General features: G+C 44.6%; 2 protein-coding genes across 2 annotated transcripts in view; both read left to right on the top strand.

The window, feature by feature from the left end:
* Positions 1-16586, top strand: part of LOC131260675 (alkaline phosphatase 4) — a 328385-nt gene that overhangs the window by 219472 nt on the left and 92327 nt on the right. The window lies entirely within an intron of this gene.
* LOC131260670 (transmembrane channel-like protein 7) lies at positions 8253-16198 on the top strand. Its single transcript, XM_058262460.1, has 4 exons — positions 8253-8415; positions 8497-8637; positions 11062-11162; positions 11233-16198. Exons 1-4 carry the CDS (start codon positions 8253-8255, stop codon positions 13984-13986), a joined length of 3159 nt encoding a protein of 1052 aa, XP_058118443.1. The 3' UTR covers positions 13987-16198.

The following is a 16586-nucleotide window of genomic DNA, read 5'->3' on the forward strand; positions in this document are numbered from 1 at the left end:
CAATTTGCCAATCTCTCAAAAAAAGACTCGTGTCGATTGGTCGTAAGAAATGCTCGAAAAATACAATTGCGGTGCTTCAAAACTCGTCTTTAATATCGTGACAGGTGGTGAGTCGTGGATTTACGCGAATGAGCCCGTAAATTAACTGCAATCGACTGTATGGGTGTTTCAAGATGAGCCGAATCCAACCAAAGTTGTTCACGCACGAAGCACTTCCAAGCAAATGGTCGCATGTTTTTTCGGAAAAACTGGATATATCGCAACCAAACCTCTAGAACAACGCAGAACAGTCTATTCTGAGTGGTACACAACAATTTGTTTGCCAGTTGTCTTCGAAGAAATCAGGAAATTCAACCGCTTTCTACGGATCACCCGTCACCACGACGATGCGAGCTCTCACACATCGGCTCAAACAACTGCAATTTTGAGTACTCAAAACATCGATTTGATGAGTCATCCGCCATATAGTCGTAGATCTAGTACCAAATGACTTCTTTTAATTCCCGTACGTAAAAAATAAACTGAGATTTCAACGTTTTTCAATACCTGAAGAAGCGAAGATCTCTCAAAAAATACTCGTGTCGATTGAAACTTTAAACATTTTTTTAACAACACAAATAGCGTTCGTATGTCAAAACGTTCTGAGAACGGATAACTTCAAAAACGTCAAACTTTACGATAAAATTGTTAATTAACAGATTGCATCACCAGTTTTTCCAAATCCCGAAACTTAAAAGGCAACCCTCGTATTAGCTAAATTTCGTATCCAAAGCTAAAGTATTTGGGGATTGAAACACTATTGATTGGTGTAGTTTTGTTGTATAAGTACTAAAAACAAGCTACTTAAAAAATATCATATTATTTCATGTTTTAGAAGTCAGCTTACAATATTTGAACACTTTTTGATTAAGCGTAACAAAATGTAAAATCATTAAAAAAAATCGCCGTCAACAAGCTGGGGTTTTCCTTTATTTTGTCTACCCATTTTTAATCTGTGCTTTCCAGTCTGTTGAGGCAAGCTTGAACTAAAAAGCTGAAGAATATTCAAGAATAAATCGAACGGTTACTGTTATCAGCTGAAATAAATAAATACTCTCGGGCATAAAGAAACCTTCCACATCATCCGCTCTCAAATCGGCGTGACATTTACATAGTTCGCCATTCGTGTCACGATCCGGACCCACTCCACCCTTTTCTGTCATCGAGGATCACGTTGGCAACTGACTAAACTCCACCGAAATGGTCGGTGACGAATGATTTGCCACAGAAAAAAAAAACAAACGTGTAATCTGTTTCACCGACCCCCAACATGTCACCTCCCAAAGTAACCCCGATGCCCCTCAAGCGGCGTGATTCGTGTGATGCAAAAATGCTGCTGGCCGTGAGATGTCAATTCGTACCTTTAGCTGGATGCTTCGTTTTTTTTCTCACATTTCCGGAGCACTCATTGCCGGAAGAAAACTTTCGATAGCCGGGGGGAATATGTATCGTGCAATTAGAATCATTCTAATTGGAAAGATCACCAACGATCGGACGACCCCAGGAGGAGGATTCGTCGAAAGGTGTCGCTATATTTTTAGCCCCTACACGATATCATCGCGTACACATACACAAAACTACGCGGTAAAAGGGCGCCAAGTGGACATTGCAAAACCAAAACGAGAAAACGAGAAGAAAACATAAACCACGAGTGTAGGTCCGATCGCCGCCGGGCGCGAGATTAATGGCACAAGTGATGCGCAAGTGAAAGACAAAACTCATAATAATGAAAATCTTAATTGGCACAAACCTTAGGCCGAAGGGGAACTACCGCCAACGTAAGCAAACACGAACGATGGCGACAAGAAAAGGGTTTCTTTTGCAAGAATCGTGCGATCGAAGCAAATAACAGTCGTTTGCAAGTGCGATTTAAAAAAGCAACACTCATCGCACAATTTGAAAAAAGGGTGGCATATTAAGGGGTGAAAGATAGAAGACACAATTGTGACGACAATCGCGCACTTTTGTGAAGCTATTTTGGGATGCCTCTAATGTGTTCCTTCTGGGCACTATTATGCTGGCGATGAAATTTTGTTTGATACTTTCTCAAGGTTGAAGGTGAATGGTTTTTCTTCAGAGATTTTCAACGTTCTACATTGTCCCGACCGACGTACGTTTGTAAGTTACACAGTGAGTTATAAACATGAAGAGAAACATTGCGTGCCGGATTGACCGCAACTGAGTCATTAATGGTAAACACACCATAAAAAAAACCCGTGGCACAGCAAAAGGCCTCACAAGTCGACATTGTTCACTCCAATAACAGAAAAAAAAATCACTGGTATGATTTTTTGTCGTAAAATCCGTCCCATTTGGGGCGCCATCATGGAAATTGAGGTGAAAGTTTCGCAAGGAAAAACTTCCCAAAGCACCAAACAAAGGGCGGGTGGGGTCATGAGTCCGTACAAGTGTATCTTTCGAAGGTTTTAAAAGTAGCAAAAACATAAAATTAATATTTAAAAATATACTTGAAACGTTTGATTCAAAAATTGTTAAGCTTCTTTGTTTTATCTTTCTATAGTTTAGAATTCAGCTGTAAGTTTTTCGAAAATCGTTGTAGTTTTGTAAGTAGTAAACAACACATACATAAGGTTTATGTGTGAATTTTGTAAAGCAAAATCCTGTGATTTGTAAGACAATAGTTTCCGAAAATCGTGAAGGTACTATTGTTGTGGCTAATAAATTTAACTTTTTCATTTCAACGTTCAACTACGATCGTGTTTTATGTGCGAACAACGGTCGGATTTTAACATGATTTCGACAATCACACCGCCTCAACATTGCGATGCTGCCCGGTGGCGAAGTCAACGACATGCCGCAAATAGTTCACTTTCGCTTCGAAGGTACGGTCCGAGTTCGCGAGTCTCAGACCGTCCCCCGGCCAAGCCGGTCTTTCCTTCCCATCGTTGGTCCACACGTTGGTCGGAGCCGCCAGCCAGCCGGTGGCTAACGGTTTCAATGGTCCACTGATTTCCTCACCAAACCGGCCACCGCGACGCAAACCCCCCATCGGACGGACAGGGGAGAAAAATAAGAAACAAATCCCCAAACGTATTGCACAATTCACAACACAAAACCGATCGAGCGTTCCACAAGAGGTTCGCGTTTTTTTTATTTGTGGCCACCTATCTTCACAGCCTTGTCTCCGGAGGCGCATGCAGGCATGCCATCGTTTTTCCTTCAATGGACTATCCATTAATTATCTAGCGGGAGAGAGAAAAAAATCCAACTTTAGGCCACGGTATCGCTTGGTAGCCGTAGTTTTGGTGCTTGGTCGTAATCTATAATTTTACTGTTCCGCGCTGCTTGCGGGGCTGGATGGTAATTTCCGACGTCATGCCATGCTCTACCACTTCCTTACGAGCGGCCGGAAGTACTACACAAAACCCCAAACCGGTAGGCTGTGAAAGTATGGGGCAAAAGGTTCACGAGCCGGCAATCAAGTTACTGTTACGTAAAAGGAGCTCTGTAAAAGCGATGATTTTTTCATGAGGAAAATTGTACGTCTCCCTTGGAGATTGTAAACTGGCGAAAGCAAATCATATCATTTCTTATTTCCTGAAGGGCCCATTTATATTAATTTTATTAAAGTGCATCTCGAAGCAAATATGCTTGACCCCTTGAAATTAGTTATTATTTTCAACACAAACCGTTACGACCAACGAATGACGGATAGATAGGTCACCATGGCTACTGAGTGGTAATAAATTGCACTCGTCGAATTGAAGAACTCTATGTGAAGCTCAATTGATGCCTCCCCGCATCCCAGTAGGTCAGAAAATAGAATCGAAGCATTGATTTTACGTCACAGATCAATATATGTATGTGTTGAAAGAAACAACCCATCATCTGTTGGGTACTTTTCAATCAATCTCTAGACCATTCATTTGTTGTGTTATGAACTAATCAAGGCCCAATAAACCACATACTTTTCTCCGTGCAGCTAATAGTTGCATCAACAGCGTTATCCGGTTTATTGAATTGCGATGTGTAATCCCATGTTTCCCTTCGCGCTCAATATGTTGCTCATTTAGCAAACACCTTTCCATTAATACCTTTACCTCTTGCCCAAACAAACATTCGCAAATAATGTGCAGCACTTCGGCCATCGATTGATTTGTGTTACAGCAAGAAGAAGAAAAAAAGGGTTTGCGCGCACTTGCACCATCGGCGGCGTTTCGCGTTTTAGTTTATTGCCAGCGCCTTCTGTTTCGAATAAATAAATGAAGCGCAAACTCCCCGATGGAGAGCAGCATGTGAGTACGAATGTATGTTGCTAATGGCTCCATTAACGGTCGCCCGAACACGCGGACGAACACGGGTCAGTTAGGTTTTTTTTTTGTTTGCTTTTCTGAGGCGCCGAACTGAAGCTGCGTTACCTTTATTTCTTTGAGTTACGGCTCCAAACGAATCCCATGTGGTTTTGTTATTTGGGATTGGTTCGCGGTTTTTTATTTTCACTATTTACAATGTAGGAAACATTTCGGAAGTGTCTTGCATTCAAAAACGAGGTTTGGTTTTTGAAAATACTTGAAAAAGGAAAGTTATTAGTCATAGTAACGATAATAATTTACTTACACACAATTCATTTCACTTTGAGAGTAAAAGTTATTTCGAACATATTCGAAGTTTCATTAAGTTACGCATTTTGTTGGTATGGATATTTTTTATTTCATCAATTTTTGGAACAGAAACAAATTTAAAATGGCAGCATATTTTCCTTATCTTGTTACAAAACGACCAGTTAGTTGTAGAAGGTAATTGTATAAATATTTTTTACTATTTTACTACTGGCAAACGGTCTGATAACAAAATTCTTAATATGAGCTTCTGTTATTTGAAAGAATGTAGATAATTTTTAAACAGTCGTCAACGGCGCAACAGACAACTGATAAACAACAATCGTGTTGTGGTGTTGTATATATTTCTTATCTTTTAGCCAGCGGAAACGACAGACTGCTTCCGTTTCTATCGGAAAAACAAACGCGTGCTCGATGCACGGACCCGACCCCACATCGAGCATCCTCACGTGCACAGAGATTGGGCGATAAACAAACAAAAAAAAAAAACATTCTCGTAAACGTTTCCCATGCGACGTCAGCTTTTGCCAGAACATGGCTCTGGTTGTGGGTTGCGGTTTGTGGCTTGCAACTTGCTTGTGTGGTTGATTAAGATACTTTTTTACATAGTCGTGATATTTTCATGTCGATAGGAGGATCTTATTGTATCACTAATAGAGATTTTATAAAACAACCTTTACCAGCTATGTCAAAACAGAAGAAACACATGCTTAACATGCTCTTCGTTCAGCTACGATTAGGTCACATTGCAATTTCTATTTTTTTGACGTAATAAAACATCGACCATGAAACCACGCATCCCCACAAGAAGCAGATCGTGCGAATCCACCCAACCGAGATTGAATGGAATCGACCTTCGCGCAGGAAAAGGCTTACGTCAATTTTTACCTCCTAACAAACCCAAAGACGAAACCGATGATCAATCGTTTCCACCGGATGATCGGCCGATGATCGACGATCTGCGTGATGGATGGTGGGTTTTATTTTTATTGATTTTCCCACCCTAGACACAAGGAGCCGTCAAGCGGTGAAGTTACCCACATGCGATCTTCGGGGCCGTGAACACCAACACCTTCTTCGGCGCTCGGTGCATCTTGCCACGTCAAAGATTTTACACGAGCCCGGCGTCATGGTACCCGGCGGGGACAAAGTGCAGAACCCACCGAGACGCCACGCCTGTTTGCATTTATTTTGGGAACATGTGCTGCAAAGGCGAGAACGAAAGCGAAATGTACTTCTTCGAGACATACCGAACGTAACATGCCGGCAAGCGAATTGGGGTGTTTGACTTGAGTAAAGGCAAGGGAATTTCTACGCACCTCGCACGGGTGAAGGTCGAATGCGTTTTGACACCGAGTCGACGACGGCGACGACGAACGCTTGACACACTGCTTTTATCATCGCCGTTGAAGAGGGGCAGTATTTTTAAAATCAGCATTTACCGCATGTCAGTTGTGCTGACTAGTTACAGTGGCTTTCGTCTTGTCCATTCCGTAACGAAAGTATTTTTGAAACACATGTCCACACCCGACAGGTTAATTTCGTTTCGTGCACGGCCTGTCCATTGCAATTGGGTCCATGGTCGGGAAGGAAAGTAAAGGCGTAGTGCGTCTTATTGGACTAGAGAAGGTCGTTGTTCCTTCGAAACTACCCAAAAACAATTTCCTGATTTGGTCTGCCCAGAATGTGTTGAAGCGATTGTCGTGATTTCACGAATCATTTCTCTATTTCAATATATCAACTTTCAACTTCCAAATTCAACTATTAGCTTCACTTTCACTATCCACTCTCGTCAAAATCAATCACAAGACTCATAGTTCAATCCTTTTCATTGTTCAATGTCTACTTTGTTCTATCTTTTCCAATATGCAGATCCATCTCGATTCAGTAGTGGGCCATCGCTCTTCCAGTTTTCATTGCCAACTATGATAAGCTAATGTTTTCATTTTTAATTTTTCGTTGCCTCGTATTCGCAATTCTTTCGTTTATAATTTTGATCAAATTGTTCATTAGTGTTATTATTCTATATATTCATCTAGCTCGGCACAATCCCTACAGTGATTTGGCCGTACTGTATATACTTTTATCCATTATTCTTTCAATTTCTTTTTTTTCTAAGCTTTCTTCTCTGTTTCAACATTTATGAGTAAACAAATGACTTTGTTATTTTTGAAAACTAGCCATAATCTACATTTTATTGTGTAAATGCAGCAAAAACTCGCTTGATATGCGTACTATTGCAATAATTCATTCTGTTACATTCGAAGGTTTTTATCGTAAGCATTTTAATCGTCTAAAGTTGTTTAAAACATATTTTTCTTTTTTTTTATGTCCATGCAATTTCTTTAATAATTATTTTTCTACAAGTGCGTTCACATTTCGTGTATATGTATAGGACCCAAACCGATGAGTAACTTCAAAGTAAAATACATAAAACATAAAGTTAAATTAATCATTGCATTTCAACAAACATTTACACCATCAAGGGTAAGCTTGGAAGGCAATAAACTAATCATCGTTCAATGATTTCTCAAGGGTGGTGTGTCATCGCAAAAGGTGCACTTCTGCATGTTCATTTGAAGATAACCGAACGTTTATTGGTGGCCTACGACAGAGATTTTCGAGCATCAAATGGGCTTTTGAACTCTGAAATTTTTAATTATCCTCTACACACTCCCCTCGTGTCAAGTTTCGTCGTGGGCTTGACGCTCTTAAGGGTTAATTGTGGCACTCGACACCCGGGTCGTACCCAAGTGCCGATCAATGCCGGCCGATAAGATAACAAGTAAATTGCCGGCTGCGGTCCAATGAAGTGAAAGTTGGTCAGGTTGGCGCGGTGTGGGGGTTGGGAAAAACATCCACTCGGACGGGGAAAATCCTTCAATCAGAGCGGCCCCCGCGATGATTATCTTATCACAGACATGTCTGTGAACGGGACAGTCAATTGGTAATTGAAGTTATTTACACCTCATCAAACCCGTTTGCAAACGGTCCGGAATCGGGGCGGGGGCCTTCGAGTCGCGTCGTTCCGCGTTCTTATCTACGGCACTCTTTTTGAATGTGTCGGGGCTTCCGATGTCCCCTAGGAAGAAGCGAAGGGTAGAATACTTGATTGTGATGAAGCGGCAATTAGCGAGACATTAGAACCATTTGGGGCTGCTGCTCGTCCTTTAGAGGGAAATGCATTCGAAGAGCGTCTTCATAGATAATGCTCGACACGTTCGAGTGTTATGTGCGCCGTTGTGGGGGAATGGAACTGGGAGAAGCCCAGGTGACGAATACCCGCTATCCACTCAAGAATGCGTCACACGAATGTTTTATCTACCTACCACTAGAGGAAGAGACAGATTGCACGTAGTAGCATCGGTTACAGACCTCCCCCACCAGCGAACGACAATCAATTGTGATCGAGTGTCCACCTGGCTGACATCAGTTTCTATCGTCCTCCATTTTTTCATGTAGAAAACTAAACGTCGTTGAGCTTTGGAATCTGGAGCAACACACCAGCAACTAGGGACGCTGGAGAATACTACCGTCAGGCGGGAAGTGACCGTTTTGTGTCAGTCAGCGGACATATTTAGAACTAAACCGTAGAGGAAGTCGTCTTGTGCCTGGCGGCGCGAAGTGAACGGAATGTCCGGCGGTAAGGATCGCCGATCGAGGGCGAGCAAAACGCAAGGATGGGAGGAGGCGGGCGGCGAGTTCTACCAGGAGAGCTATCCGGCCGATCTGGAGGGTATGCAGCGCGATCCGTCCAAGATTGCCACCCTGCTACCATCGAAGCAAACGCGAAATGGTAAGTATCAGGCGTGAGGAAGAGGTTTCACTTCAAGCATGTTGAATGTTATATTTCCGTTCTTCATTTCTCCCGTTTTAGCAACGACAAGACGCGTCCGGCCGTCGCAAGGCCAGGACACCAAGGGAGGCACCCGGCGAAGGGCGAGCTTTTCGACGACGGTGGCCCGGCGAGGTTCGCAGTACCACGAGATGCAGGTGGCCACCCTGCCCGACCTGTCCGGTGAGTGTCGTCGAAACCGTCACGTGCCCTCGAACGGAAAACTCCAAAACGGAAGTGCGAAAAACTGTTTTTTCGAAACCATCACAACCTTCACGCCAGACGCCGATGTGATAATTCAAACGTGGACGTGGCCTAACGGTACACACCGATTGTTGTGGCGATTTGTGCGGTGGAGCAACGCGAACTAATTGTATCTTCGCACGCATTTAGGCGCCGCCATTTGGTCGGCAGCTTTGTAACAGGTCAAAAATTGGCCCAACGAACTATCAGCTCGTTTGGTGATTTTTGAAAGAGCAAAAACTCGTACCATTGAATTCAATGCTAATGATGTACCTCCCAGACGAGTGGGGGGTTCGAAAGTTGCAAATGGGAGGTGGGGGGACAAAAAAGGAAAAGTCCACTCGTCAGATAAAGCGACAGAGCGCGACGTTAGTCATGGCACCAGCGCCGGTGGTGGTGCGTAAAATTGTCCCACGACAGTTCTGCATGATTCCGATCGTCCATCGCGCGAGTTCAAAACCGGTCGCTGCTCGCTTACTTAACTTCGCAGAGCGACAGTTCAACGTACGAACCGCTGGCGACCATATGCGAAAGACACGGCCAGTAGACGGCGGTGCGGCAAAGGTTCCAGACGAAGTCGCCGCGCGGATGCGTTCATTATAGACGACGCGCTGTAAATTATCATCGAAGAATATTCGCGCGCCCGACGAGAGACCGACTTGCCCTTCCTGTCTCGTGAGTCTCGTAAAGTTGTCGTAAAGGGGCAGCGGACCGGCGGAGGGTGTCACGAATATATGGTGACTTCAAACCTCATGTGATCTCAACCCGGCCGTAGGTGTGATGGCGACGAGCGGATTGGCAACGCTGCAGATGGGGATATATTTTATGGAGTTCGTTAGATAGACAGCTTCATGATTCATGGGGTTTGATAGAAGGGGAACGTTTGATGCGTGTGTGTGTCTTCGGATAGTGTGCATCATTTCTTTTTTCTATGCGCCGCTTTTATGATTGATAAAAAATGGGGTCCCTTATGGCAATTAAATTAGTCTGATGTTTACTAATTGACAAAAACATGTTCGTTTTTAATTCACAGTACTCGAGCAAACGTTCAAGCACGGTTCAAAATCATTTTATCCATTTTAAAATGAACTGACTTTGTACTTTCGGTTTGTTAAAATACAAATGTTCATTCCATATTGAAGTTTCTTAGAACATTTCATGCTCTTAAAAAGATACAAAGGGTTCTACTTTCTTCAAAGAGGTGATGCCATTTTGAAACCGGAACACCATATATTGTAGAAAAGAAACATACGAAAGGTTCTTCGAAGGTAAACTGCTTTGAACAAGGTGCCAATCTTAAACCGCTAACGACCGTGGCAGTATGTTTCTTCTTGTGACAAGGTCCACACGATCCTGACTCGCCAATGTTTTCTTCTCTTCCACCGACACATCGTTGTTTCTGCTACAAATGGCCGACAGATGGATTTGGCTCGTGAAGCCTTACCAAGAAGCTGATCATGGCTTAGTCACATAAACAGTGTGGACTCTTTTTTTTGTGACCATGTCTCAGCACGATATCGCTGAGAAGGTTTGAGCGAAACAGTTGGGCAATTTCGAGGTTATTCTGCACTAGATAGATGCAAACACAAACAGACATGACACTGTGAACGTGATAGATAAAATGATAGTTTACAGTTGGTCTGTGTTGAATGGAGATATTTTTTTTTTCGTTTGTATGACTACATGTTGCGTGAGAAAGAGTTTTATGATTACCACCACTATGTAAAAGATGACCACGGAAGCCCGTTATAATCATTTTAAATTCAGTATTTAATGTTCAAATTCGCTCAATATCAATCCCACGAACATGACTCTAGGGAATTCAAATCTATTTTAATAAATTACTTGACTCCCGGCGCAAAGCGAATGCGATAAGGGTTCGGTAGCAATTAGCCAGTTTCGTCCGGAAACCGGCGGCAGGTTCTCGGTTCATCTGTTAACCAATTGATTGATGTTCGTCGGATCGCGCAAAGGGCCGAAACAATCCGGCACTGGTGTGTGAGGGTCACGGTCGCTGGTTGTCTCTCAATCGAATGCACTTTTTTGTCAAGCTGCAATTAAGCGAGGCGATTGTAGATGCCTCCCCATGTAGGAGGCGAAAGGCAAAAACACACACAATAGAAACCTTTGCGAGGTGTCACTGGGAATGTCGGGAATGGTGGAAGTAAGCGGTGACCTATCGGTGTACGGTGTACAAGGTTGGCGAACATCACAGTGATGGAGTGCTCACAAAACGAACTGACAGCCGGCCTCTTTGTTTCCGATTGCAGCTAAAGTTCCCGACATGCCACGTGCATTTCCAAACATCATCTATCCGATGCCGTCCAATGATCAATGTTGTATTTTTTTCCTTCACACCTACAGAGAACCTTATCAACGAGGAGCGAACATGGGAGGAAATACGGGAGATCAAATCTATGCCGGTGCCGATGGCACAGAAGCGGGAAATGAAGGCACAACTGCAGGTAAGTTAGCCTAGGGGTTGTCAAAGTATGGGAGTTACACAAAAGTTAATTCCGTTTCGTTTTATTTTAGAACGCCACAAAACTCCGACTGCAAGGATTCGAGCAGATCAAGTGGCGACGGCGGAAAGCGTGGCAGAGCTTTCGCTCCAAGTGGGGCGAATACCAGACGAAGCTGGAGTTGTGGCGCATGTCGTTGAAGACGATCGAGGGTAACTTTGGGACGGGTGTGGTCGCGTACTTCCTCTTCCTGCGCTGGCTCGTCTTTCTCAATCTGTTGCTATTTCTGCTGATCTTCGCGTTTGTTGTCCTGCCGCATCTGGTGCTGCGCGAACCGGCCGATCTACCGTGTGACGCTGAGACGGACGCCACGTCCGTGCAGTGCTGCTCGGAAGGCTACGAGAATGTAACCCGTACGGCACAGTTCTCCGTACTCGATCTGATCCAGGGGACGGGATTCGTGGAGGGTACGCTACTGTTTTACGGCATGTACACGAACCAGATCTACGGGTACAGCCCGATGGAGGATCGGGCGTACCAGACGGCTCGGCAGATGAGTGCGACAGCGGTGGCCGCAGCGGCCAACGGATCGAGTGCCATAGCAGCAGGCCAGAGTCGGCTGATGGAGGACGATGGCACCGTACCGGATCATCCGGAACCGACCACTATCCTTTACTACGACCTACCGCTGGTGTACGTGATCATCATTGCGATATACTACGCGATCACACTCGTCGCGATCATGCGTGCCGTCGTGCGCCAGTTCAAGGATCGCATCGCCGAGGGTGAGGGTCTGTTCTATCAGTACTGCAACCTGGTGTTTGGTGGGTGGGACTTTTGTATCCACAATCAGAAGTCGGCCGACATCAAGCATAAAGCGTTGTTCAACGAAATAAAATCGCTGCTGTACCAGAAGCGGTTCGAGCACGAGCGAAACAACCGATCGCGCGAGTTTATGCTCAAACTAATCGCAAAACGCATCGTGATCAACTTGATTGTCTTCGTAATCCTGCTGCTGGCTGCCATCACCATATACGTGCTGTTTAACGAGTCGCTGGCCAAACTCGAACCGAACTACAATCCTTCGAGTTCCGGCAACCGCAGCATCATACTGAGCTGGTCGACGTTTTTCTCGACTTCACCTCGCTCGGGAGCGGGTTCGCTGTCCAGCACGATCCAACCGTTGCTACAAACCGGGTTCGCCGATGACGGAACGTCCGGTGGAGCGGACGGAACCAACAACTTCACCGACTCGGGGGCAACGCTCGACCAGCCTCAGTTTTCGTTGGAAGAGAAACTACGGGTGCTGTTCTACGAGTTTCTGCCCTACCTGGCGATCGTGTGTATGAATTTGGTCGTTCCACTTATCTTCAGCTATCTGGTCAAATACGAGAAGTACTCGCCACTGTTCGTGATCAAAATAAGCCTCTTCCGGACGGTGTTTCTGCGGCTTTCTTCACTGGCGGTGCTGCTCAGTCGGTTCTACTTTCTCATCACGCCCATGAACGACACCCAGAAGATGCTGCTTATGAACAGTTCGACCGGGGATCAGGGTCAAACGGTCGCCACGGTAAATGCGACACAGTCGGTGCCTCTGACACCGCCACCATCCTCCGTTCTGGTGAGCTCCGGTGAGATGAATGACACAACTGGCGCTTTTGTGGCGAACCTAACCGCGACAACGATGTCGCTAATCGGGACACTACTACAGCAGCAGTCCGAGCAGCAGCCGGACGGGCAGGAACAACCGTCTCTTCCAGCCCCTCAGTGCTACGACGAGAAAAACGGTGCTCCACAGTGCTGGGAAACGTTCGTCGGTCAGCAGTTCTACAAACTGTTCATCGTCGACTTTGCGACGCACTTTCTGGTGACGTTCTTTGTGAACTTCCCGAGGGCCCTGTTCGCACGACACTCGAGCTCCCGTGTGGCCAAGTTCATCGGAGAGCAGGAGTTCGAGCTATCGAAACACGTGCTCGACGTAATCTACTCGCAGACGCTCTGCTGGCTCGGAACGTTCTATACGCCGTTTTTGCCGGCGATCGCAGCCGTTCTGACGTTCCTGATGTTCTACATCAAGAAGTTTGCCTGCTTGGTCAACTCGAACCCCTCGGCCATGCTGTATCGGGCGTCCCGCTCGAACTCGCTGTTCATGTCGACACTGCTGATCTCGTTCACGGTTGCCCTGGTGCCGGTTGTGTACGCGTTGGCCGAGCTCGTACCCTCACGCTCGTGCGGCCCATTCCGTGGGCTCCCGTCCGTCTGGGATCGGGCAATTGCGGCGTTCATGAAGCTGCCGCTGTTCTTCCGCAACGTGCTGTTCTTCTTCGGTACGGCCAGCTTCGCCATACCGTGCTTTGTGGTGCTGACGTTCTTCATCTACTACTACTACGCCGTGTCGACTGCCAACCGGCACATGGTGCAGGTTCTAAAGCAACAGCTCGTACTAGAGGGACATGACAAGCAGTTCCTTCTCAGTCGGCTCAGTTTGTTCATCAAGCAACAGCAAGAATACCAGAAACGTATGATGCGCCAGGCGGCCGAACAGCAGCAGCAGCAGCAATTGCAAGGGCAGTACCCCCAACACTCGTCCTCTTCCAGCTCAGCCGCCAACCATGTGATACAATCCTCGCCCTATCAACAACAGCAGCAGCAGCAGCAGCCACCGATAGTGCCACCGCCCCGCACTAACAGTCAATCACAGGCGACGGAACCGATACCGGCTCTACCTCCACGTGACTCGAAACCGAGTAGTCGCGATCGGCCAAAGGACCTACCCCCGCCGCCGCTACCAACAAATTCCGGCACCGTTGCGATCGATCTAAAGTAGGACCCCCCTTTTGGTTTAGGTTTACAATGAGATTAGAACACACGTGGCGGAGCGCCTCGTCGTTTGTTCCTTCCCGGTCTCTTCAGCTTCTCCTTCCGGGCTTCATTTACGGAGAGCGGACCCGAGACAGACCAATCGTGATATTATATTCCAATCGTTAGGTCATTTTTTTTTTACTATAATTTAGCGAAATCTTTATAATTTATTCTAGTTTCGGTATCCCTGATTTATGTTTATGATTTAGCCACAATGGTTTAGATTAATTTTTCGCAAAAACACAATTCCTCAGCGACATAGTCGGAGAAGCAAACAGCAAGGGGATATATTAAAATAATTGGTGGTTTGCAAAATGTACACCCCCCCCTTGGGGATCGTATTGTAAGGTTGATTTACACTTTAAAAGTGTAACTAACTTACATGTTGAAGGAGCAAGAAGGATCACGTTTTAATTTACAACTGTTTTAACTCGTTTTTCCTTCCGCAAACGCTCCTTACTTGTTGTATATAATTTATTGCGCAAAAAATATGTTTGTAAGCGTGTATAATTGAGTGTTTATATGTGTGCTGCTAGCTGTAAGTAAACAATGTGGATCTAGTGTGCATATTTCCTCGTTTCACACGGACACGTAAAATAAAATGCAAGGTAGGACTTGCGTGATAAAATATAAAGTACATTTGGGTAGACGGAAGTAGCAACACAAAAGAAAAGGTCCAGGAGATCATGACACGCATGTGATGGGGAAGGCAAGAAAAAAAAATGCTGTGGGTAGCATAAGTTAGCGATGTTTGTCATCCATAAGTTACGAGATGTCAATCGAAACAATCGTGTTTCCACCCCCAGACACACACACTTCTCACTAACGATGGGCAGCTAAGAAAAGAACTCAAACAAAAACGTAAAACAAAGTTTCACTTAAAAACGAATACACTAATAACAACCTTTTTTGGCAATCCAGACTCATCAAGGGAGGGCAGTCGAAAACAAATAAACGGGAACCAACCCGCGTACCAATAAGCTTCATGTACTAAAAGAATAAAGTAAATAGCCAAATTTTCATACGAATTAAATCGTAATAGACCGAGATTAGGCGAAAATGTAAGAACATTCTGCTCGCAAAATCATTTCATCTGTAAAAAAGGGATACAAAGAAGAAAACCAATAATAAGACTGCCTATTTGTACCGTTTAGTTAGTACTGGCTGGCCCAGCTCCGGGCGGATACCAGTCGAAATAACGAATTAAACATGCTCAAACACAATACAGATAATACGATTTAAACAAAATTGGACGATCTTTGCTAGGTGCTCGTTGCCAGCCCGGTTCAACTTTTTTCGAATCCCCGCGCATGTTTTACAAATAGTAGACAATTTTTGAACGACTCTTAGGTTTACGGTAACATACTTTTATTCTTGAGACATCCATCTGCTCTGTCCCATTCTCCGCGAGGAAACCTCATCAGAATACTCTGTAATATGAAAAGGGGGAAGCAATACAAGGTAGATCTGACCACACAACAAATCCTCTTTAGCTCCTCGTTTCACTGGAGGAAGTATACTTTTATCTTCCAACAACATACGGAAATGCCCGTCGCATACGTGTCCCCATGAAAGACTTTTTACGGATATTGAACTAAATCGGAGGAACTGCGCGCGGACCTACGCGCGGCACGTTTCCATATCCGCAACAGTCTGATATACGTAACTACTGCACTCCGGTGGAACTAAGCTAATCTAAGATCTCATAAGACAAAGTGGCCATCGGTGGACCACAAGCTGTGTCGCCAGTCTCGGAGTCAAGGGAAAAAAACATTTATAAAACGAATCGCATACATTAGGAATAGCCATAGGTTAAAATGGAAACTTTACCACCCAGAAAAGTCGTCACGCAGGCTAATGCTTGCTGATGCTGCTTCCCCCCCCCCATAAAAAAACCCTTCCGGCCCTACGAATGGTCTATTCGAAATCGTGCTATCCCCAATCGTGTTAAGACTGCTTTAGCGTAAACGAAAATTAGTCAGTTGATTCAACACTATAGTACGAGTAAAGCAACAACAATATCCTTCTGCTGTTCTACCACACGACATTATCACTCTCTACTGCTGAAACATCCATTTTCATAATACTAAACATCCACATTTTATGAGATACATTTTGTAATAACAAGTGTACCATAAGTATATGACAAACGTACAAGAGAAGAAGGAAAAAGCTGATGCACGCAATAGAAAATTATAAAAATGAATAACCGTTGCATTTTTTTGCTCTAAATAAAAAGCGTTTACCTCCACGGTATGGTCTTGAAAGAAATAATTAATTGGTACGCAAAAGATCATGTAAACTTTTATGTACGAGAGATATGACCAATTCATACGAATCTTTCATTCGATTCGAATTTGAATTGTTTCATAATACTTTCCTAATGTTTTTGTTAGTGCCTGTTTAACTAAGCGCTAATGCTATTCAAACCCATAGCGAATAGAACTAACATCGAACAGTATTAAGATTAATACCTGCATTCTTCGAGTATTTTGTTGCAGTAAAACATCGAATCGGTTTGAAAACGTTTTTCGGGACGATTTTGAATTTGAAAGTCAACGAATC

This window comes from Anopheles coustani, chromosome 3, assembly GCF_943734705.1.
Source record: "Anopheles coustani chromosome 3, idAnoCousDA_361_x.2, whole genome shotgun sequence".
Classification (NCBI taxonomy): Eukaryota; Metazoa; Arthropoda; class Insecta; order Diptera; family Culicidae; genus Anopheles; species Anopheles coustani.